General features: G+C 39.5%; 3 protein-coding genes across 3 annotated transcripts in view; 2 read left to right on the forward strand and 1 right to left on the reverse strand.

Moving 5' to 3' along the window:
- LOC145456913 (uncharacterized) overlaps positions 1–23,809 on the forward strand; it is a 185,142-nt gene that overhangs the window by 25,263 nt on the left and 136,070 nt on the right. The window lies entirely within an intron of this gene.
- Positions 1–23,809, forward strand: part of LOC145456849 (tubulin epsilon chain-like) — a 297,431-nt gene that overhangs the window by 8,249 nt on the left and 265,373 nt on the right. The window lies entirely within an intron of this gene.
- Positions 866–14,766, reverse strand: LOC145456903 (intelectin-1-like). Its single transcript, XM_080335047.1, has 6 exons — positions 11,562–14,766; positions 8,740–9,085; positions 6,729–6,835; positions 3,446–3,747; positions 2,884–3,106; positions 866–1,239 (listed from the first exon to the last, which is right to left on the reverse strand). Exons 3-6 carry the CDS (start codon positions 6,828–6,830, stop codon positions 1,018–1,020), a joined length of 849 nt encoding a protein of 282 aa, XP_080191173.1. The 5' UTR covers positions 6,831–6,835; positions 8,740–9,085; positions 11,562–14,766; the 3' UTR covers positions 866–1,017.

Raw genomic sequence — 23,809 nt, forward strand, 5'->3', positions numbered from 1 at the left:
CAATTAATCGTACTGCAGTAAATGACGGTTATTTGAATTTATTTTTATTGTAGTTTTTGCGAGGACAGGGGCACCGGTATTAATATCACTATATGCGACGCTAAATCACGCGCAGCGCGAAGAAAACTTCAAGTTTCCTAAATCTTTCTAAAAATAAGATATTGTTTTTGTTGATTCACGAAATATTTTGCCTTCAAAATTCCGGACATTTAAGCATATTTCAGCATATCCTTGCGGACGCATTTTGAACCAGTGATGAGCGGATCGTGCTTTTCGAGACTCCGAATCCCTTCGACAACTTTAGTGTCTGGGGAAAACTCCCTCCGACTCCGAAGAGCTCAATCCCAGACTTCGAGATACTCCGATGAATCTCGTCAAGTATCCGAAACAGTGGCAAGCATGGTACATGGTACACATGGTACAACATGGTACATGTGATAATATGGTTGGCCCATAGTATTGTTTACTCTCCAGTCCCCAATTGCAGTGCAGATGGTTGATTTTTATGCACTTGGCAATCATTTGTGCATGTTACCCGCCATAGTAAAACTTTACAAGGTGTCAACTGTCTGTGTATTGGTTTGTAATCATAATCAATAGTGTATTCTGATCAGAGCTATCCAAAGATATCGAAGACAAAAGTTACAATACTCCGAAATTCTCCGAAAAATATATGTAGTAATCTCCGACTCCGCTCCGACTGTCACAAAATCGGCAAAACTCCACTCCGAATCCACTCCGACTCCGCTCCGATGCTCATCACTGGTTTGAACAGTGAAATTACACACAGGTCCGGGAAATCTCGGACGTATGGCAACCCTAAGTCCTAACATGGTAAAAGAAATCACGGTAAGTACAGCTATAATCATCCTCCAATTATTTTGTATTTTGTGCAGAAAATCCTTATACGTTACGCGGAAAAGAAAAGGATTACATGGTACATGTTGATACATTTTGACACGCACCATTGATGTGTCCGTTGCAAGATCATGTGAGCTACGATTTTTAATATCCTTCTTATTTGTAAAATATCATGATCACAGAGTTGATTAACCGCTCGTCCAGTTGCCATTCAGCGTCCCGTTCATAATCTCTCGAAGCAAAGTCACCGCAGTAATTAGCATCCGCGTTAAATCCTGTGCTTCCAACGCAAACGTGCTCCGACTCAATTTTTCCAGATTTCATTTTTACTCCTGGACATAACGCATATGCTGATTGCTCCCTGTTGATGACACGAAACTATAAAATAAGTCGAATGTTAATCGTGAGAGAAGATAATCTCATCGTTTTGTAGTATTTTATATCACATGTGTGGTGTAATTCAATTGGAGTCTAAAAAGGTGATGGGTTTGCGGACTTGAATGTGATAGCACTTCTTCACATTGACCCTTATTCACGGGAGTTGGTCGAGTTGGTTACTACACCGCCATCGATTGTAGCATGTAGCATGTATCGAAATAGTTTTTCCCGGATTTCTTCTTCCCGGTGTTGCTTTTCCTACAGCATCTTTACAAATATTTTCGTAGAAAGATCCGATGAAAAGAGAATGAAAACAACGAGGAAGCCTCAAAATAAACCCAACCGGAACATCGGGTATTAATACTAATAACACCAGTAGACCGAGGTGTTTGTTACATTAATAGATATCGTACTTGTTACTGTCGACCTATAATCAGCTCATTCCATCGGATTGAGTCTTGTGCAGTGGTTCTTAACCGGTGATCCATGGAACACTAGGGGTTCACTGGAGGTCACGACACTCACTCAACTCATACATATGATTTATGACGACATGCCCGTTTTGATCATCATTGGTTGTAGGTAATTAGACCCGATCATTAGTCAAGTTGTGACTGTTGTGGTGGTTGCCGTTTACAGTGGCGTACGCAGGTAAGTTTGAGGTTAGAAATCTTGAGCCCGTTATTATGAAATAATTTTTTATTTCTCCAATATTTATAAGCTAATTTGCAATTATAGAATTAGTATCACGCAGTTGCGTATCGATGGAACAATACGGTGACACTTTCCACGTTGAAGACTCACGTTTCTGAACTGGTATATATGAAAGGGAACCGCAGAAGTCACATTGATTTGCAATAAATATTCATCATATTTTATTGGTTTTGTTCTTTTAACACTCTGTTGATACATAATAATTCATTTTGCGCGCCAGCAATCTATAGTAACGTGTTAGATGTGTATTATGGTAGATTTTTGTTTTTATAACTTGTCAAAAATTTGGGGTTGTGCGAAGGCTTGCAGCTTTGCGAAGGTGCTCCCTGGGTTAGTACACTGGTTTCGTGTAAAGAGGGGTTAGTCACGAAGTAGTTCCGCAGCACTCAAGTACGTTTTGGCTTTCTTGCACTAATTACTCATTTCGCTATGTTTTTATACGACTTCCACTTCCACTTGCCAGTTTCTTAGGCTAAGCTACCTACTTTTTTAAAATTGGGATTTTGAAAAATAGAAACTGAAATTGACATACTATATGAATGCATGAAATAGCCTACCTACGATTAACTGCTATAAGCATATGTTTGGTTAACATACGTCCTCTTTTACGAATCTCAAAATATTGTAACCCGATAAGTATTTGACCCATGTATGTGACCCTTCAACTAAATTCCTTTTCATCGAGAATTTCTACTTCTACTTGCCATGTCTTTGAAATTGCATGACAAGAAGTAGGAATAACGGTGTTGCTCCTACTTTTACTTGAGTATAGGATTGTTCATAGTGTTCTTGATCCGATGTAAATAATAGAACCGATCATGATGATAAATTGATAATCATTAATTATGAGTTCAAGGCAGAATTCTATACGGGTCACCGGCAGGGATGCTTAGTATGACGCCAAAATGCGACTCACGTGACGTAACGTACCTGAATGTACCCCGCATCCACCTCACTGAACGACTTTGATGAATACATCGCCAATAACGCTTCGTTATTCCCACGGTTCCAAGTAACCGGGATTGCTGGTCCGTTGTCTACATTGGGTCGATATTGTTTCTCTTTCATGTTGTAATGGTTTGTGAACAAAGACGCCAGGTTTCCACCGAATCTTTTTAAGAATCCGCTGGTCGTGTGGTATTTTAGAAACGAACTGTGACAAATGTGATTTCATCACATGATATAGGTATCATTTCAGATATACGAATGGTTATACAATACGTTTATGTCATCCTGCCTATTTCTCACTCCATGCTAGTATTTCACAATTGAGAATTTAGTATTATGATTTTTTGATTCGCTCTTAGCCCAGGTGACCTGGTGTATCGGTAGAGTTGATGCCGATTGTGTCTTTGAAAATTATTATCTTGTGAATGATAATGATAATGTATGGAATCGGACACCGCGTATTTACGAAACATTCGAATGTAATCGGAGGAATTTAATTGAGGATGGAAAACAAATCTTTATCTTGTAATAGGACACAGCGTACCTGCTTTCGAATCTCGACATGGGCGTGTCGTTCGGTACTTGCCAGATCATGACGTCACTAGCGTTCATAGTGAAATAAGCATAGTTTTTGTAATCGTCACTGGTCGCCGAAGCAGGCGAACCGTGAATGGCCCTGTTCTCCCAGAACCCGTCTCCGTTGATGTTCGCGTTATTTCCCTGTTCACTCGACCATCTGTCGCCCTCCGTACATCTTCCTTTCATGTGATTCTCATGAACAGAAGCTACGAGAGTCCAACCTCCGACTCCTGTGCCCATGTCGCAATATGTCCGGAATACGTTCCCCTAAACCGGAAATATTGAACTCTTTTTGAACCATGTCAGCCGTTATGGTCCTGCCACTACTGTGATGGGTGTGAGAATTCACATCTAGACTTGCCTTGTGAATAGGGATGGGGATGGGGATAGGGATGCGAACCCCTGAAAGGTTCATTGTGAACGTGAGCTTGAACGCGAACCTATTACGTCATGTGACGTCATATTGCTAATTCCAACCCTACATTTCTGTAAGGTCACATATTAAAGTACGCTATACCAGGGATATCTAGAACGCTAGATATCCCTGGCTATTCCTAGCGACGACTCAGGCCACATTATGCCACAATTCCAAAGTCGCCTACACACTGACTTTTTAAGCAACGCCAAATGTATCAACTGAAACTTATCAAATGCTATAATTATTCCCTAAAATCAATATCTACCGTCGCTTTGCCACCAATTTCGACGAGGGGTTGCTAGGGAATATAAGCTTACGCCTGAACGGTCTAGGCTTAACTCGACCACGTATTCTTAAGGAGTCTGACTATTGCTACTGTCATTGATGTCAAAAATTGATTGGTTGAATATGCACAATTCGCTGCCTATAGACATAGTGTATTTCGTTCTTGATGTTGCGGGATTGCTGGTCAAGCTCACAACAGTGCGTTGGTAAATATCCACAAACGGAAAGCGGAATCTTTCGAGCAAACTTTTCCGACAAAGCGTATAAAATTATTGAAATTTGCAAGATGCATGCTAGCTTAGTGCTGAATGTCTTTTGATGGTGTCAGCACCAAGCAAAGAGTGGTCCGAAGTTGAATTGCAAATAGCTTCAACCAAATATGTTATAATGACCTGAAAAATTGTAGTAATTGAAAAGGGTTCACAGTGCAGAGCCTACCAAGGTTCATTTGCGAACCTCCAAATTTCTGAGGTTCACTTTACGCACCGAACGGGACCGTTAACCTCGCGTTCACACCATCCCTAGATACCATACAGGTGAATAACACGGCCAATGAAAGGCAGTTCTTCTTGCAATGTCGAAATGACAAAAATGAAGTATTCCATAGCGTTGTAACTTATTTCAAATGCGGAAGGGACTTTACGATGCATAGTAATTATATAACATCCTGTCACCGTCTGTGTCAGTGTTCTGTATATGTTTCACAGAGGGGCAACTCTAAACGCGGAACGAGCGGACCGCAGAGCAAGCGGAACTTGCAATGCTAAACGACTGACCAAGCGGAACTTGCAATGCTAAACGGCAGACCAAGAGGAACTGCGGACCGAGCGGACCGACAGAAATTAGCCCAAATCTAAACGGCAGACCGCGGAACTTGTAATACTAAACAACGGACCAAGCGGACCAAGACAAAATTACTCAAATCTAAACGGTGGAACGAGCGGACCGCGGAACAGGCGGAACTCGAGATACTAAACGGCGGACCGAGCGGAGCTGCGGACTATCACAAATTTCGCAATGAAAACGGTGGACTACGGAACAGGCACATCTCTCAATATTCCAACTTACTCAAAACATTTTTTTTGGACTTGAACAATTGTTGAAGCTCATATTTCGTTAAAAAAATTTGTCAAGTAATATAATTCTCTAACGTCTAGTTATGATAGAATTTTACTTTATTCCGTGTCGTTTTGCACTTTATATGTTTTGCATTTCTATGTAATGAACTTTTCTTATCATGACATTGTAATCAGTTTACACAAAAAACAGTACCAGTTTTAGTAACAATTTCATCATTTCAGAGCACCACGACACTGCGCAACTCCGCTTGATCCGCAGTTTAGTATTGAGCAGTCCGCTTGTTCCGCGGTCCGCTCGTTCCGCCGTTTAGACTTGAGTTATTTTGTCTTGGTGAATATGGAAAATCCTATCGCCAATCCGATGCTGCGATAATGTCATTGTTTTGACATTACGCTAGCGGATATCCCGTATTCAAGGCCATCATGTCGTTGCGTTTGTTTGAATTGTGTGGCAGACAGCAGTTTAGTGGCTACCATATGGAATCACCGGATATATATTCGTCCATAATGATCATAATGAAATCAGATTGAAACATGACGCATTTATATTTTTCTATTATATTTATTATTCAGTTCATGGACGTTCTTGACGAATCTTACTTTCTGTACTGTAGTAATTGCACATGCACAATTGCACACCATACATTACAAACTAGATGTGCCTATATTAGTGCAAAGCTGGTGATGTAGCTTTGCAGCAGAATAATGGAATATGTTAGTCAGGGGTGTCAAACTCAACTAGCGTCACGGGCAGGACTGAAACCTTCAAATTGCTCACGGGCCTGACTCGTCACATGATTACAAAATGTTACCTCAATATCCCCTCCCTGATGTTGCACTTGAATACTTTTTTATCAACTCAATATACATAAGAGTATATTACTTTATATTACGGATCGTTAGTTGGCATATTTCTATGCTCCCGTTATTCAAGTCGTAATTTGACGTTAGCCCTGTGAATGGGTTGTGAGGAATACAGGAGATTTAACAGTACGCGCGGACGTAGAAATTTAGTTGATTGTTAATAAATCGGGATTCGGGTCTGTCTGAAGACTGAGGACTTTTTGAGTCAGAGACGATACAGCAGTGCGAACACATATATCTGAAATATATATTTTGGGTGACTATTATATTAGCCATTTAATCTAGTGGGTATGACGGTGTCGCAATGGAGTTTTACTTTAGTTTATACTGGGTGATAGCCAATGGTATTAGTTGCGTTGGGTCAACACTGAAATGGCTTTGCAATTCGTCGCTAGATCTCTATGTTTTAGTAACATCAATGGCATGAATCCCTTCATATGAGACAGGTGGATGGACAAAAAAGTTCATTACAGGGACGGGGAAATGTAGAACTACGAAATTTATTATATCGTCGGTGACGTTGACCATTATTTAACAAAATCTAGGCTTCACCAGCACACCAACATCAAACTAGATTGATGACTGTAATAAATTTTTGCTACCTCGACATCTTGCAATTCGTAAAGTCCGTTCTTATCTGTGTCGTTTCGGCGCCTAATTTCGTTGCAGCTTGAAGGAGGGTTGGAGATCGATTCGAGAATCATGCTATCTGCATTTGAAAGAATTGACAAGTATAGGCCTATTTCGAAAAATAGTGATAAACTGTCCCGTGGGACTGCGCATCAATATCTAGGTAGAACTGAACAGCTCTCGGTAGAGCTGAACTGAAGTAGTCCTTGCGAGTAATAAGTGATTGTCGAGTGTTCTTAACTTACCGCTACAATCCAGACGCAGTAAATCTACCGTTGCGTGCATTGTAGGTGAAGATTACCCATTTTAGCCTATAAAATATCGTTACAAATACGCTGGCAAAACTCTACATGAGCATTTGAGCAACCACATTAATGCCGGTACAACCAATAGCGTCGAGAAGGCCTGTTTACGGTATGGACGCTTTTGGAAAGACGCATAACTCCAAATAATGGCTCAGTAAACGGGTCGCGGGCCACTTTTAAAAATTCATAGTGGCCGCGGGCCACATGACGTCAATATAGAGATAAAATAAGCAACGCAGTTTAACAACCACTTTTTGATAACTCAACGTCAATACAGCGCTGTGCTCTCTGACATGGCCAACGGGCATGAAAGAATATTTTATTGGAGAAATACAAATATACAAAAAAAAATATCACGATCATCACATTCCATTTTGAACCATGAGCTGCGCACGATACCTGACAACACTCTTCAGTAACTGAAGCAGGTGTGGCCAACCAATTTTCCATTCATGGCCGCATTTCCACTACTTATACTCAGTTTCAAATTTTCAATTATATGTACTGGAAATATTGTTGTGTTGACTAAAAAAAGGTTACTTCGCCTGGACTCCTGTATTTCCCTTTTTCAGTACTGCTGTAGTCAGACTTGGACAACTAGAAAATTTTTAGCTTTTCTGTATTAGATTAGAATTAGAATTAGAGCTAAACAGTTTTTTTCAAATTAGATTAGAATTAGAATTAGAGCTAAATTTAGATTTGAATAAAATAGTACTATAATGAATAATTAAAGAATTGGTCACCGTAAATACTATTTTATTCATAATCCAAATTTTTCGACGGCAATAATTCCGCTTCCACTGTTTGGAATTGAACCAAATTCGGTGAACATCGTTTCTATAGACATAGACAACCCAACACTTTCACGGGGCGAACGGAAAATTTTCAATTTTTTTGTTATTCATTTTTATATAATAAATAGAAACTTTCTTCTCCTGTAGCATTTCAATTTTTTGTTATTCATTTTTATATAATAAATATAAACTTTCTTCTCCTGTAGCAATGCGGTTACTGGTTGGAATTGAACCAAATTTGGTGTGTAGGCTTAAATTAGGTAACCTAACAATTTTATCAAGTAGCCAGTACGATTTGAGAAAAAAGTCATTTTTGAAGAGCCCTAACGTACACGTCCATTGCATATCTGACAACCACACGACTATGTGTTTGTGGTTAGTTGGTTACTGAGCAATTGAAGGGCAATCAAGCATAGCTTATACTTGCATTGGGATGAGCAGCAAGGCTCACAAATCTTACGTCTCTGGGAATATCTTGATCCATCGCACTATTCGTACTAGATAGCTCTCCTTTTACAAAGCAGTAAATCACACATCTGAAATAATTATAATTATTCGATTGCGATTACCTTTTGCATTTGCGCGAATGTAATCGATAACGAATATGACTACATTTACTATTACTATTGCAAATCCCGATTACCACATGCCTGTCTCTGCTATTATACTGTAACTGGCACTACAATAAAGCGTTTTGGTGGAACATATGGCTCAATGTGGAAATTACATGCTCTCGAAAAAGATGAATCTTCTCCCAAAAGATTTCCATTTGTGATTTGTCGCGATTTTACGCTCATTCCAATACAGAAAGTGCCGCAACATTCAACGAAACTGTTAAAAGCAATTTCTCCTTCAATGCTTTTGCGAATTGAATAGGTACTCACCCTTTGAATTCCTCTCTTTTAGTTGCAGAAGTTTCTCTTCAATATCCTGATATTCTGAAATCTTATGATGAAGAACGCATAAACATAAACACTTATCGATGATTTGTGTACTGTAATGGAAGCTTTCTGCACAAATTGCTACTCAATACCATGCTTCACACAGAAAGAAAGATTCAGAATAAATGGAAAGCAATTTGAAATCGTGATAAGTGAACAACTTAATAATAAGCTTTTATCAAATTATAATTTGTTATCAAAGACTTTTACGGACTTCCATAGTTCGCATAGTTGAGTTGTCGAATTGAATCATTAAGCTCCCGCAACACAATATCGATTTTCGCAGAATCTGTAATAAAGATATAGATGAAAGACAATGGTCATTCAAGATGTCAATAAACTCAATTCATAACTGACTCAATCTCATGGTTTTATACAAGTATTTCCTATGTAATCACAGTGCGACGAGAATGTCTCTTCATCGTACTTAAACCTGTTTGCGCAGTTTTATCTAGCAGAGGCTACATTTACTTGATTATGGAGCAATGTACTTTAAATATGAGGTGGTCTCAAATTAAAAAAAAATAACGGGAACATTTTTGGGGGGGTCGCGGCCATTTTGTTCAGAAATCCACCGTACTGGAACTGCAGCTAAAAGAAAACTACACCCATCCCCATTTTATGAGTTGGATATAGGAGTTCTATGGGGAGAGTTAAATACGATCCGATGTACCCCACTCGAACTCCAGTTGGTTTGTTTCTAATTGTAACATTAGGCCGTGATCCACAGCCAATCCCTAATCCAATTAATTGCTTTGCAGATCCGACGATTTCCCATCCAAAGTCTGATTTTATTGTTTTTATTGCGTTTTTAGTCAGGAACGTCACGAATTTCCAATTGCTACTCACATGGGATTGATATTGCCATATGGATCTTTCAAAATTACAATGGAAAATACAGGGTCAATATGGTTCCTTTGACGAGAAAAGTTTCCTACCCGTCTTACTTGGTCCGAAAATATCTTTGACCAAGACTACATGGTCATGCAGCATTTTTCCGCTTGGCAGTCATCGTCATAAGAACATTAATTCCGTTCCAGTGTTAAACAACTATATGTTCTATAACTGTTGCACCAACTGCGATTTCGAGGAGTCCAAACACTCCATATTGTTTTAGTCGACTACATCTATTGCCAGTTGTCCGAAGGCTCATACTACATGTTTTTCACGCGTATTTACTCAATTATGAGATCATTATGCAACTTTTGAAATTATTTTAATGGCATTTTTTCAAACAATGTTTAAGGCGTGTAAAACACCTGTTTTGAATGAAACCCCAAAGTCTAATTGAATCAAATTATTCGTCTCTAATACTAGGGTTACCATACGTCCTCCTTTAGGAGGATTTGTCCTCCTTTTTCTGGTTTTTGAAAATGTCGTCCGATGACGCCTAAATGTCCTTCTTTTTGGCAATTCGTCCTCCTTTACAGCTTTTAGAGCTAAGATAATGGATAGATTCGAATTAAAATGGGGATTTAAGACGCTACATAGGAAATCCGTGGTTTGAACGAAAGCGACGACTTTTTTTAGTCAACTAACGGAAAATCTGAAAGAAAGACTGTATCTCGGGAGTTGAGCCGGAAAGCTGACCTTTTTTTAGTCAACCAACCGCATGTCGGGAAAAATTTACCATTTTTCCACCTTTTACTAGAGGTCGACCGATTATCGACCTGGCCGATTATCGAACCAATATTTGGAAGTTTACCGATTATCGATATTGGCCAATGGAGGCCGATATCGCGGCGGATATTTTATATATAAAAAAAATCAAAAATATTGCAAATTCAACGCTCCGTGTTCTCAATCTCGAGAAATAGACGACGCAAAGGGCGATACCTGATGGATTTACCCTTGCAGGACGAGTTTAACTGGGTTAGCATGTAGAGAAACTATGCTTCCTGAATTACCATCTACATCTACTGGCCTGATCTGCAATTCTGTATAACGTTTTGCCTTCAGGGTTGTCCCAATCAATGAATGTGCACAATTAAGCTATAATTCTTTTTAATTTCAGTTATCTCGTTTGTTGTTCAGCTTTCTGTGGCATGTGCAAGTGCCATCTTGCTTAATATATAATATTTTTTGCGAAATGGTTCTCGGTTCCTTCCATATTATTATCGGTTGACCACATACTCTTGCATTGCGAAAAATATGACTTTCACCGAACATTTCTTGCCGACGCATGTACTACGCTCAATGTACCGTTTACTTTAACCAATTTACTTACTATGCCGCAATTATTTACGCCGGTCGCCGAGTTTATTATTTCATGTAACTTGTATATATAGTTTGAAAGTTTATATAGTTTGAAATTTAACCCTATGTCCCAGAGCACGAAAACTAGATCCTTGATTACATATTTTGTCCGTGGTGCACAAGGCCGGAAACGGCGACACGCGCCACTTAAAACTCCTCATTAATAATAATAATAATAATAATATTATTATCGGCCTATGATATCTGTATCGGCCTGCAAAATCAATATAGGTTGACCTCTAGATTTTACTCTAGTATTGTATGTCTGAAGATTTGGAAAGTGTCCCCCTTTCACGATTCCAAAATATGGTAACCCTACTAATACGAGTAATGATTTTGATTCATTGTTTCAATTCGACGTTAACATCGGCTGTAGCGCAGTCGTTCCATACATGAAGCCGATTTAGCGAGGAGTATAGAAAACAAGCTATGCTTAAAGACCGTTAAACACTATATGCTATTCAGAACCGGCATGCGTTATAAATGCTCCCATGCTGTGTACTACCAACCTCGTTGCCAAGTGTCTTTAAGTTCAAGATGAAGCGTGAAAATTGTTGCTAGTACAACGATTGCTGCAGCGAGTAGTAAGATCGCAGCCATTACCTTCAAGCAGTTTTTGTTGAACCACCCCTCTGTCTCTACTTTGTCCGATGGTTAATGGCAACCTGAATGGAACGATCTTTGTGACATAGAAGTAATAATTTGAGACAGATAGGTCGGTCGTTCCCAAACGTATCTTTGTGGGCTCCGTTGATGTCTTTTGAAACCTTGATCACCCTCCCCCATATAAATATATTGCAACTGTGACTTATCTTTTATTACTCATTATCACTGCATTTAGCAATACCGGCGAATAGAATCGACTTTTGCGCTTGCGCATCAAAAAATGAAAGTTTCTATTCACAATTTCCTGGATTACATCAGATATTCAGGACTTTAACAGTATGGATATTTGGACGGAATTTTCACCATTGACAGTGACGACCAATGTTCCCTCTAATTTTTCACGAGTCTGCGCAAATACGCCAACTCACTGCGCAGGCCCTTGGACAAAAGTGCGCAACCAGGCCCGCCATAGGTGATAAACCGAACTTCTGGGGGGCTTCGCCCCCAGACCCCCCTCAGCCTAAACGCTTTTCACCGCTGCTAATCATCTATGTCTGTTCTTAGTTTAGTGGGCGTTCCGGCTAAACGCGCGAAGCGCGAAAATTTTCTATAATTCATCATCAAATCGGTCAATATCATCGGGAATTGCATATATTGCTATCAATTTTAATCCTGTCTCTGCTCACGTAATCACATTTACAGGTAAAGCTGATCGAGTGAGATGTGTTGGAAAAGGTAGGCCCCCTAAATATAATTAAACATCTTCGGGCGTGCCCGTTGGTATAATGACTTCCTTACATCATGCTATTTCGTGACCTCCTATCTGCTATGCCAGAAGGTATTGAAATCTGGACATAAGTCACTTTGATTCCACTGCGACGATATGGTGACATACTATGGATTACTAGAAGACAGACATACACGCACTTGAAATCAATACATGCGATCGATGTAGGCCTACCGCGTTAAAACACTGATGTGACGTCTTAATACCCGCAATGTACTCATTACTATCAAGACCTACAGTCTGATATAATGATACAAATATTAAAAGTCTGATTGAAGCAAGAACAAGATCAGCGTAAGACCTTATCGACAGAAGATACCCGTTCAAACGAATCGAATAAAATCACAAATTTGTGCTGCTGAGAAGCTGATCTAATGCAACGCCCTACAGTGCATATAGTTGCAGCATTTCCCGATCAACGTTTGCAAAGGGATGGATTTTTTCAACAATATTGGTGCTTGTACTTGCATATTCTGCATATTATCCTATATCACCATACGTGATCAGATTCGCCTGATGGACGTGATGACTTCGAAAATTCGCGGCATTTAATTATACAGTAAATCTTACACAATATTCATGCCACGCGGAGAAGACTATTCGTTGCTTTCTCGCAGTTAACTTCGAGCTAGCCCATTGTTATATATAACTTTGTTAAACCATGTTATTTCGCCAATCCCACAAAGGATTGCGCTATTGATATGATATCAGTATCGCTCACGCGTACGATACTATAGTAAAAGAAAAATATCTTTCGTGAGTCGCACACGATTGCAAATTCTCATTGCTTCGCGAAGCGCAATATTTGTTTTTTCGGGCCGCACTTGTAGGCCTACCTCGGTTTCAGACTTCAGCGATAGCACTATTTACCCCTGGCAATGTTCCCTCTCATTTTTCTCGAGTCTGAGCGCCTGCGCGATGCGTTGGACAAGAGTGCGCAACGATTAAAAAAAGTCATCACTTCGGATTTTTTGTGCGCAGCCTAGATTTTCTGTGCGCAGAGACCGTTTCAGCACTGCGCATTTGCGCACGTGCGCAGCTTAGAGGGAACATTGGTGACGACACTGTTATGATATATCTGTCGATTTTCCGCTTCCTCATACACGCTGTAATTCATGGATTGCATCTCGGTATCCTTCTAGCTGTAACTCAGGTAGAATAACATTTAGTTCCAGTGCCACGACAAGTGGATTATTTATATATAAACCTAAATAACTGATATGCATTGAATTGAAGTAGGTTGGCTCTGAAGAAGGTATCACGTATGGAGATAATTGAAAGTTCAACAAAAACAATACCTGTTCCAGCCGTTCATTCCTAATTTAAAGACTGTAGTATTGCCTTTCTAATTATTTGATGTTGATCTGGTGAAACGCGTTGACTAATATTTCATTTTTCACTTTTCTGGGGTTACATCGTTCATCCTCACGATCAATCACCGAGTAGGCTGCAAGGCGAAACCAATATGGGCGAGGTTGGAGCATATTGATGATACGTTCACGGAAACTTTTCCCATGTGAAAACTCTCCAGACCCATACATCCTTCAACGGGCAATTTAATCACTGACCTTTATACATACAATTCACAGACGCACACAAACACCCACCGCATCGAACAAGTCCGATGCATTACGTGATCGATCCACGAACGAGCACAACTTGCTAACATTAATGTTATGGAAATAAGTGTGTAATTGTGTAAGGACAGGACTATTTGATGCCGGACATTCAGGAACCTGTACATATCAATATGATAGGCTTCGGCTAACAAGCGTCGGTTTTATCGCACTCGATCTTTCTGGTAGCGCACACGCATACTGCTCACGCCTAGATTAGAGCATCTCAACGGTCCCAATGCATGGTCTCGGGCGATACTATGAATATATCATTCTCTCATAATTCCGAATGCACCTAAACTCAAGTCTGAAAATCAATCTTATTTTTTTAGATAATTATTAATTAAGGGGTAGCCTACTCAAAATATTACCAGGATATGTCACACTAAATCACACTAAATCACTTCAAGTTGAATTCATATGTGCAAAATAATTTACTTTATATTGATTTGCGAAAATTGGCGATATATGTGGAGAGACTATGGCCCCCTGGCTACGCCATCGGTAGGATATGTCAGCGATTTCGTAGTATATAAGTGTAGGGGTTGAGCATCTTGCAAACAAGATCGAATTTTGCATTACTCTGATTTGGCATTGTAGGCCTACCCTTCAAACTCAACAGTTCTTCATTCAAATACGGCCGCAATATTGGTACAGTTTGACAAGAACTTGGGACTGATTGATAATACTTCTTCCTGAAATCCAAACGAATGCCAATAAACATAGAAATCACTTGAAGCATCTGATTCATCAGATCCGCGACATGAGAATGCAGACAGGTGACTTCGATGGGGTAACTCTACTACTTCCCTCATCGAGCCTCACCAACGTCAATGGCTTATATAGCAACATATCCGGGAACTTTCTCAACAACGATGCTTACTCACGGTAACGCTAAGTAGGCTATTTCGGACGTTTTTTCTGTATACTAGCCCGGTCACTAATCTCTTAGAAAGGATCTGACTTCTGTCATTCTTTCGTTGTTATACTCACTTTTCCGGATGGTACGTGGGTGCGGATTGTAAGACATACCGCGCGGATGATGTCGGTAATTGTGGGCTGCTTTTGGAAACGTTGGTGGTTTCGCATAAATAGAAACGATGATGTTTAGTAGATCGATGAAATTTGCATTGGCGATGCAAACAATGACGCAGTGCTACAATAAATAAATCAAAACGGACAGAAGCGATATGCTGCGTATATGCCAGCAAATAATATTGTTATGATCTAGTTCAGTGGGTATAAACCGGGGATCCGCGAAGCATTTTCGGGGGGGGGGGGGGGTCCGCGAGACCTCCAAATTTGCAAAATGATTGCTAGACTAATTTGTATTTTTTCAATTAGTTAAATCACGAGACAGATTCGCTCTATAACTGGTAAAACGTCACGACTCATATTACAAAAACGGCCGTCGGAAATGAAATATCCTACTATACAAACTCATTTTAATTGATAAATTGACAGCAGCCCAAGATACAAACATATATTGCTATTTGAAGATGTTTTATCGAGGTTTATGATAAAATAAAAAGTTAGAGTAGTAAGGACGATCAGGGTGACTTCGAAGTGTTTACAAGTTGGGAGTCTCAGCAAACTAGTGTGCAGTCGCTAGAGAGGGGAATTTTTGATCCATTTTCATCTGTAATATCCATAACCACTATTCAAGAATAACTCAAAGATGAGCTGCTAGATAGGAATGGCTAGGCTGGACGTTCATTCAAAAATCTGTTTCTCAAAGTTGGAGCCTGAAGGTGTCGTCTGGAGCGTTACGAGTTAATATTACATTCGCGAACACCCATCTTTGAGGAAAAGGATTTTCAGCATACGTTCACATCAAATCAAGAGCGCGGGTGTTCAAGACACGACCACTTATTTCATTAGGTAAAATTCGCTTTGAAATAATAAAAATCGATGCAATTTTTACATAAAGCATTATATTATTTACAATATAAGTCATTTTGTTGTTGGTTATCACTGCAATTTCTATATAATGTATGATAATATTTATAAGATAAGTCATTTTGCTGCTGTTTATCACTATCCTAAAGTTAAATTTTGCACAACTCATATCATGGTTGCACGATAATTAAGGTAAATTTGAACGGAAAGTTAAGGGGGTCCGTGGGGCTCCCTGACGGCCAAAAGTGGTCCGCGAAGACGAACGAATCAAGTCATGACTCGAGTCATCCCAAAACTGCTACAAGGTTATATCTGCATCTTCCTTGCCCGACGGCATATGCACATCATTTACTCACGGTACGCATATACGCAGATCGTGTGTATGTATATCATGAGTCGTGTATATGCCGCAAGAACATCAAGGACAAAAATAAACTATGTCTGTAACTGCTCCTAACGTAAGGAGAGTTATTGATGCCACTTTTAATTGAACTCAAATCCCACGACCGATCCAGACAAATGATGATCCGTAGATGAAGGTAGAAATGATATGTATTGCAATAATTGATGTAACGAAGGAATGTCCAAATACAGCAAATGAAACTGGGTCGTGAAATTAGGTTTTAAAATAGTGGTCGCCTGCGGTTAGAGTTAGATAAAGAGACAAGCCTGCACGATTAAAACACAGGTTGGTGACTATAACGACCACACATGACGCAACGTAAGCAACAACGTACATACAGCAAACAAACTGAACTAAAGATGCGACGCCCAATCAGCATATATAAAGGACAGAACACGCGGCGCCTCATCAACTAATGATAATAATCACCACAGTAAACGAGCTAAACTACACTAAACTAACACTGCAGAATACTGCAGTAACAATGTCCCTTGCTTCCCTTATATTCCCTGGTAAGTCCTCGTCAAAATTGTTGGCAAAGCGACGGAAGATATTGATTTTATGAGATTATTATATCATTTGATTGCCCAAGTTGATACATTTAACGACGTTTAAAACGTCGATATGTATTGCCGCATTATGACGTAATGTTGCCCGAGTCGTCGCTAGGTATCGCTAGGTATCGCTAGGTTGGAATTAGCCATACGACGTCCCGTGACGTCACGAGGTTCACGTTCGTGTTCACGCAGAACCTTTTAAAAAGGTTCGCGTTCACACGAACCTGAACCTTTTGGAGGTTCACACCATCCCTCTGGATGCCTCTTCTTTACTTCGCCTAGGCTAAGGTGGGTGTGTGATCTTAAAGGCTACTCCAAGCTGTTTCGACACCTTCCTATCTTTTCATTGTATCGCAGTCTTGTGATGTTTTGAAATGATGAAAATATTAATAAAAACTGATTTCGCTTACTTATGTAGCCTACGGCCGCAATGCAGGGCATAGCTGTAATGAACTAACTGTATGCAAATTACTTATGTTAAACTGTCCATTTCCGGTGAACTTCGGAATATTGTTCTTTTCATATCAGCGTATTATACGCGTCCGAAATCGCGAGTGGTAATGTTATAAATAGTAGCTGAGATCGGCTATGTTTGCGCGAAGTGCGAAAATTTTTCAGATTTGCGAATGGATTCCGTCATTATTAGTAGCAGTATCTATATTACTATCAAATATTTATCCTTTCTCTGCCCATGTGATCAGTTTCACCGGTGCAGTTTTTTAGGGCCTAAGTTATAAATGTTAACACTGGTCGACACAGTTTTTGTTGACTGTGATCAGGCAATTGATTTGGACTAACTTTTGGGCGCTGAATTCAAAAATGACTTCCGTTTTTCTCTACCACGTCAAGTTTTTGGGTTAGGCACAGGGCTGTGGAGTCGGTAAATTTTACCACCGACTCCGGCTCCGACTCCGACTCCACACATTCTCAATATACCGACTCCGACTCCGACTCCGACTCCTGAGTCTTTATACGTACCGACTCCGACTCCCGACTCCGACTCCAGCATTATTACCAATTTACTTCGAAAATTATATGCCACATTGTCGGTTGAATGACTATCATACAACCATTAAACATAATTATGCAAACAGATGATTAACGGTGGCATGCTAAATTGTTTCATTGTGGCACAGCTCGAATTATCCACTATACAATTAACGTGAAAGAAAGATTTGCTAAATATCCTTCCTTTTTGAAGTTTTTATAACATGTACTCTCTAATATCCTGAAATGTATGAATCATTCAAATATGGCAGATATCCAATCCTGTATAATATAAATGTTGATAAAAAATCCAAGTGTAGCTCTTGTGTATGAGTCAGCAACTAATAAAGAGATTGAACTTACTAATTTTGTCATTGCACACTATCCTGATTACAAGCACACACACTCTTTACTACTAATAGACATTGGTCATAAATGGAATTCAGTTAAGTAGTCAAGACCATAGCCTATGTCTAGTCTACATGTAGGCTACTTAATCAAGTAGGCCTATTCAAAAATTGGGACTTGCAGTCTTTCTTAATCATTTGTTCGACCTAAACAGCTAAGCTACCCTACAAATATTTTTAATTTTGTCAAGTGGGAAGCATCGTTTGGTCATTTTTACGTCATTTTTCCAATTTTACAAAACCAGCAAATGCATTTGCTCTGTTACAGTATCATGGTATAATTCCAAAAATTGCATCAATTTTGACTGTATCGCGAAAACGTATATTGCGATTTTCTTCCCTGTGCAACTGAGTTGTAATTTGCAAGTGATGTCTAATTTTATCTATATCAAGGGTGGCAACTTTTTCGGCCAAAGGGACACATGAGATTTACGAACCATTGCGCGGGCAACTGGAATGTTGATAACCTTTTTTTAGTCGTCCAATAGGAGCGAACCGAATTAGGTAACATTGCAAACAAGATTTATACGCTCTAAAATTGATAAGAATATGTCATGCAACTGTGCGGCGCGCAATCAGGCCCTGGTCGCGCGAAGCGCGAAATTTTTTTGCAAGATAATGACTGAATTATATCAATAAATATGTTGCTAACATACATTGGGGATCGCATCTGTATACCACTGGGCTCATTTGGCAAGGACAGGATTATTCGACGTTTAGACATAGCAGAATCGACGGTATCAGTGAACATGCCTCTATCATTTTGTGCAAATGTTTTGTCGACGATCTCGCTGCGAGTGCACAAGCGAAGCCGCATGTTGGACGACACGTTATCTCCTAATTGCGAATATAGTTAGACTCAATTCTGTGAATAATATGTATTTATAATTTTCAGAAGGGGGCTCAAATACTGAATGCAGGAAATCTAGTGACAATAAATCATGCGAAGTATGTACCGAGAAAAATTTCAAGTCAAATAAATCTGCTATGAAATATTCTACTTTATGGTCATGTACGAAGATATAGAATAAATGTGGCTAGGGTTACGTCAATGGATACGTCAATGCGTCAGAACTGTTGTTTAAGTCATCATCAAATTTCGCGGTCATGCTAATCAAATTTTGGTTGGCCTGGCAATTGTACCTGATGTCATAAATAATTTCGAGAATTACCTCGCAGGCCACACCTAACCTTCTCGTGTGTCAAATTTGGCCTGCGTGCCACGGGATGGCCGCACCTGATCTGTATGGTTATTAATAACAGTGATTGGTGGTACATAAATATTATATTGAAAATTCTTTAAAAGCAAATGTTTTCATGATAGAGAAGTTGGAGTCGGAGTCGAAGTCAGGGTCATTCTCACAAACTCCGACTCCGACTCCAATCAGTATTTTCCCCACGACTTCGACTCCGACTCCAGCTATTATATTTTTCACGACTCCGACTCCGACTCCGACTCCATCAAGCGAAAATTACCCAGACTCCGACTCCGACTCCACTGACTCCGACTCCGAATCCACAGCCCTGGTTAGGCACCCCCCACATTGCCTCAAAACCCACAAAATAGCACTACTTTAATATTTTGTGTTTATGGTATAAAACGTTTCAAAAACTACAAACAGTCGAAAGTAAATCATTAGACATCAAATAAACATTTGCACTGCTTTATTTGGTTGATTTAAACTGATATTGCTTGTACTGGACAAATAAAGTAGAGTTTCACGGTCCAAATTCACGCTAATAACCCATAATTCTGTAGGTTGTCTATAGTTTGATACTCGAGCAATAGTCAGCTAACATATGTAAGCTCCAATCTACTCTGGTATCTTATCCCCATCATCCCCATGGGGGACATTTCCTCCTTGGCCATCTCTGACTATATCAAGGTTTTCAGGAAAATTATTAAGATATTTTAGTTTTTTTTTTTTTAATTTCTGTTGTCCGACATAAACATATGGCAGTGGCACATGTGTATCAGGGTTGCATGTGCTGTGCATCCTTATTGTCTGAAAAACAAAGAAAACACAATATTTCAAATCTAACACATACGATCCAATCGTGCTCGTGATATTGCAACAATTCTATGTTCTGTATTGTTCTCAACGTTTCTGTATTATTCACGAAGACTAACTGAGTGTGCAATTGTTACTGCACCTAAGACGTTGCCATTTTGGAGAATGCCACACTTTAGGATCCTTTTTGAGCTACCTACAGGCATTTGTCATTCACTTGAGTTCTAAATGGGGATTCCTAACTCCTCCAGTAATCCATGGTGAAAGTATCATGCCAATACCAGTATCATGGCGATAGGCTACAAAAAGCTACCGAAAGTAGGCCGACGAAAAAAAGGCTGATTCTCCTGATCGAAAGTGAGATACCTTCTCTACCTTGCCAAGTAGTCGTTTCTCACTTCATAAGGACGTTAAAAGTTCCGAAAATTTATATTCCAAGTCCAAAAGCCTATGTCAGATCAATAACTTGTGTTGATAGACTACTCTACATTCTGAATCATCTTCAATTTCAAAATCTACATCATTAGGCCTGCTATCCCTAAGATCTTCATCTTGATCCAAATTATCGAGCATATAGCAGTTTAAAAGTTACACTGCATAAGTTGAATGGGGCATTGGACCTATAGCTGATAGTAAATGTAATGTTTATTTTATTGCCATATCCTGCAGTTTGCATCAAATATGTGTGTGAAATATCCTCGGGTGGTTGCATCCTCTAACCACAAATGGGAGAAAGCATCGGCCTAGAGATCGATACCACTATCTTTATTCTTAATAATTCAATTGAAACCTTGGCTAGATAACTTATTATATGGTAAAAGTGTGGATTTTTATACGGTATGGAAAAGTAATATGGCTAAATTCGTGAAAATTTGCATATTTTGGGCATATGTCGCAGAGCAAAAACATGACGTGATAGAAGAAAACCAGTGGCAATTCTGGAATCAGCAAGCCAAAATTAGCCTAAATCAAGTGCAAAATCGAAGTCAACAAATTTTTTTCCAAAATTGTTGCCCAGTGTAATGCATGTTCGATTGTGCCGATTGTTATTAGTCACTTTGCTGAATGCTGTTATTTCTTGACCCCCCACTCCTCATCATAATTGTCGGTATAGTGGAAATATATTGGAATCGCCAAAATGTACCAGAAACAAATTTCTTTCGTGAGGAGCACACGCTTCCGACTCCGGCTCATATTGCAACAAGCCCTACTGTATTAAAATCGAAAAATGAAGTCGTATTGAATCACGCGGAGCGCGAAGAAAATTTTAATATTTCTCTAAAAAATTTGGGAGTGAATTCGTAATTTCAATTTTCATGTCGACGGCCACCAACACATACTAATGGAATTACGTGTCCACGGCCGCACAAATTCCCTTCTACGACCGCAGGTTGCCCAGCCCACCCCTGATGTAGACATTGGGTTGACTTTTATTATTTCAAAACGAATCCTGCAACTGCAGTTCTTGAAATACGTAGTCTTGTCTTGAAAATCCGCGCCGTCGATTTGATATGAACGAGTGCTGAAAATCCATTTGAACAAAGAGAGGTGGTGGCGAATGTAATAACAACGCGTAACGCTTCCGACGACACATTTGGATATGATCGCAATAAATATGGCACCAAAATTGACAAACAATTTCTTTTATTGAACAGATAACGTCAAGCCTGTTCATTTCTATCTAACAGCTCATCTTGAAGTTATTATGGAAAAATGGTTATGTCTATCACAAGAGAAAATGGATTTTTGTAAACATCTCGAAGTTACCGTAATTGACCTTACTAATCCAACTGTTCATTTTTTACACAATCCTCAACAAAACATTTTTATACGGCACAATTTTTGTATCAACAAGCTATTGGTAATTTAGCAACAAAAATGAGTCTGCACAGCAGGGTATTTCATCTCAGACGGCCATTCTATTTATGCGAGTTCTACTAGTAACGAAGCGAAACTAACTGGTGATATTCCTAATTTAAAAAATGCAAATTAGGTTATCACCTAATTTGGAAATTTAGAGGCTTCGCGGACCCCCGGTTGAGAACCACTGGATTAGACAATTCGAAAGTAGTATATTTGTCATGGATCTGACAAAACTGCCAAAGAATGGAAAAAATTACCATTCCATACATCAAAATTGCCATACCATACTTGCAGCTTTCCATAATCCATACCGACACTTCGTCCAACATACCATAGCATCATTCCATACCATACCATAATACTATTCCCTGGTCCAAATGCCCCTAAAACCCTAAAATGTAAGCAGATATACAGGAATTTTCTTCAAGTATTTATCCCATTTCTTTAGTTTCGTGTCATAAACCATGAACGAAACGCATTTGCTTTATGCCCCGGAGTGAAAATGAAACCCGGGCAAGCGAATGCAGAGCTCGCATGCATCGGAAGCACTGGTGAAACCAGGACCGATTGTTACTGTGGCGACTTTGCCGGGAGATCTTGTGGTGTAGTCAGCTGGTCACGGGACCCGCGGCTAGTCAGCTCCGTCGTCATGATATTTTACAGATGAAGGGAGCATTTGATTGAAGTTGATCTGATCTCGATAATAGCATTGGTATATGAAACGTGTCGGGTGTGTCGAAATATTAAATTACATATCATGTACATGTGCGTCTTCCGATTTGAATTCATTTTCTCGTTGGCTGCTTGGAGGTTGAAGATGAACGATCGTCATCCAGCAAAGCAATCAAGTACAATTCAACTAACAATTTGGCAATTAGGCTGTAAAGAAATGTTGAGAACCACATGACATGGCATCTTCAGTAGGTATCATATACATACCATGAAGGGTTAGGATATTTAGGAATCCGGAAAGTAGATCACTTTTTACCAATCATAAAAGTCAGACTAAACCGAACAATAGAAAACTGTTGATTCTAGAACAGTGGTTCCCAAACGGTGGGGAATTCCCCACTGGTGGGGAATTCAATGGTTTCTGGTGGGGAATAGACGCATTTGTTCAAAATTATACAGAGGACAGTCTACATATTCACGGAGACACATGCGCAATTACCGTTACCAGTTAACTGCTCTGGAATATATGTATCGAAAATTATATTGCATGTTGTTCACAAAACCTCATTTTTAACTCTGGCTGGCCAATGATGGCGTCACAAACGCATCCGAAACGACTAGTTTGACGTGAAATAACGCTTTCGCGGAATTTTGAGCATTACTGTTATCAGTTAACAATACGTTTTATGTTACAGTTATTGGCGATTGTCTTGCGTACTGGCATGGCTGTGTGTCTTGTGTAGTCAAGCCAGCAAATAGCTGCTCTGTGATGACAAAAGTGCTGGGTAGTGGGGAACAGGACCGTAACTGCCGCACCCCCAGTTTTTACTGGTATTTACCAGTACAACAATACCAATTTGAAATCGTGTGTGCCTTTTAGTTTTGGCGATTTCCATATCTTTTGACATAGCAGATATAGGAGGTCACGAAATAGCACAATGTAAAGAA

This window comes from Botryllus schlosseri, chromosome 2 (genome assembly GCF_051294905.1).
Source record: "Botryllus schlosseri isolate E-star chromosome 2, Bs_hap1, whole genome shotgun sequence".
NCBI classification, from domain to species: domain Eukaryota; kingdom Metazoa; phylum Chordata; class Ascidiacea; order Stolidobranchia; family Styelidae; genus Botryllus; species Botryllus schlosseri.

What these genes read in the sequence shown, in the direction of transcription:
- LOC145456903 (XM_080335047.1), bottom strand. Translation starts at nt 6,830, where the DNA reads ATGATTCTCGAATCGATCTCCAACCCTCCTTCAAGCTGCAACGAAATT. An exon ending in ACGAATTGCAAGATGTCGAG is followed by an intron (nt 3,748 to 6,728) that starts GTAGCAAAAATT and finishes TTTCCGGTTTAG; the next exon opens with GGGAACGTATTCCGGACATA. An exon ending in ATGTCGAGATTCGAAAGCAG is followed by an intron (nt 3,107 to 3,445) that starts GTACGCTGTGTC and finishes CATTTGTCACAG; the next exon opens with TTCGTTTCTAAAATACCACA.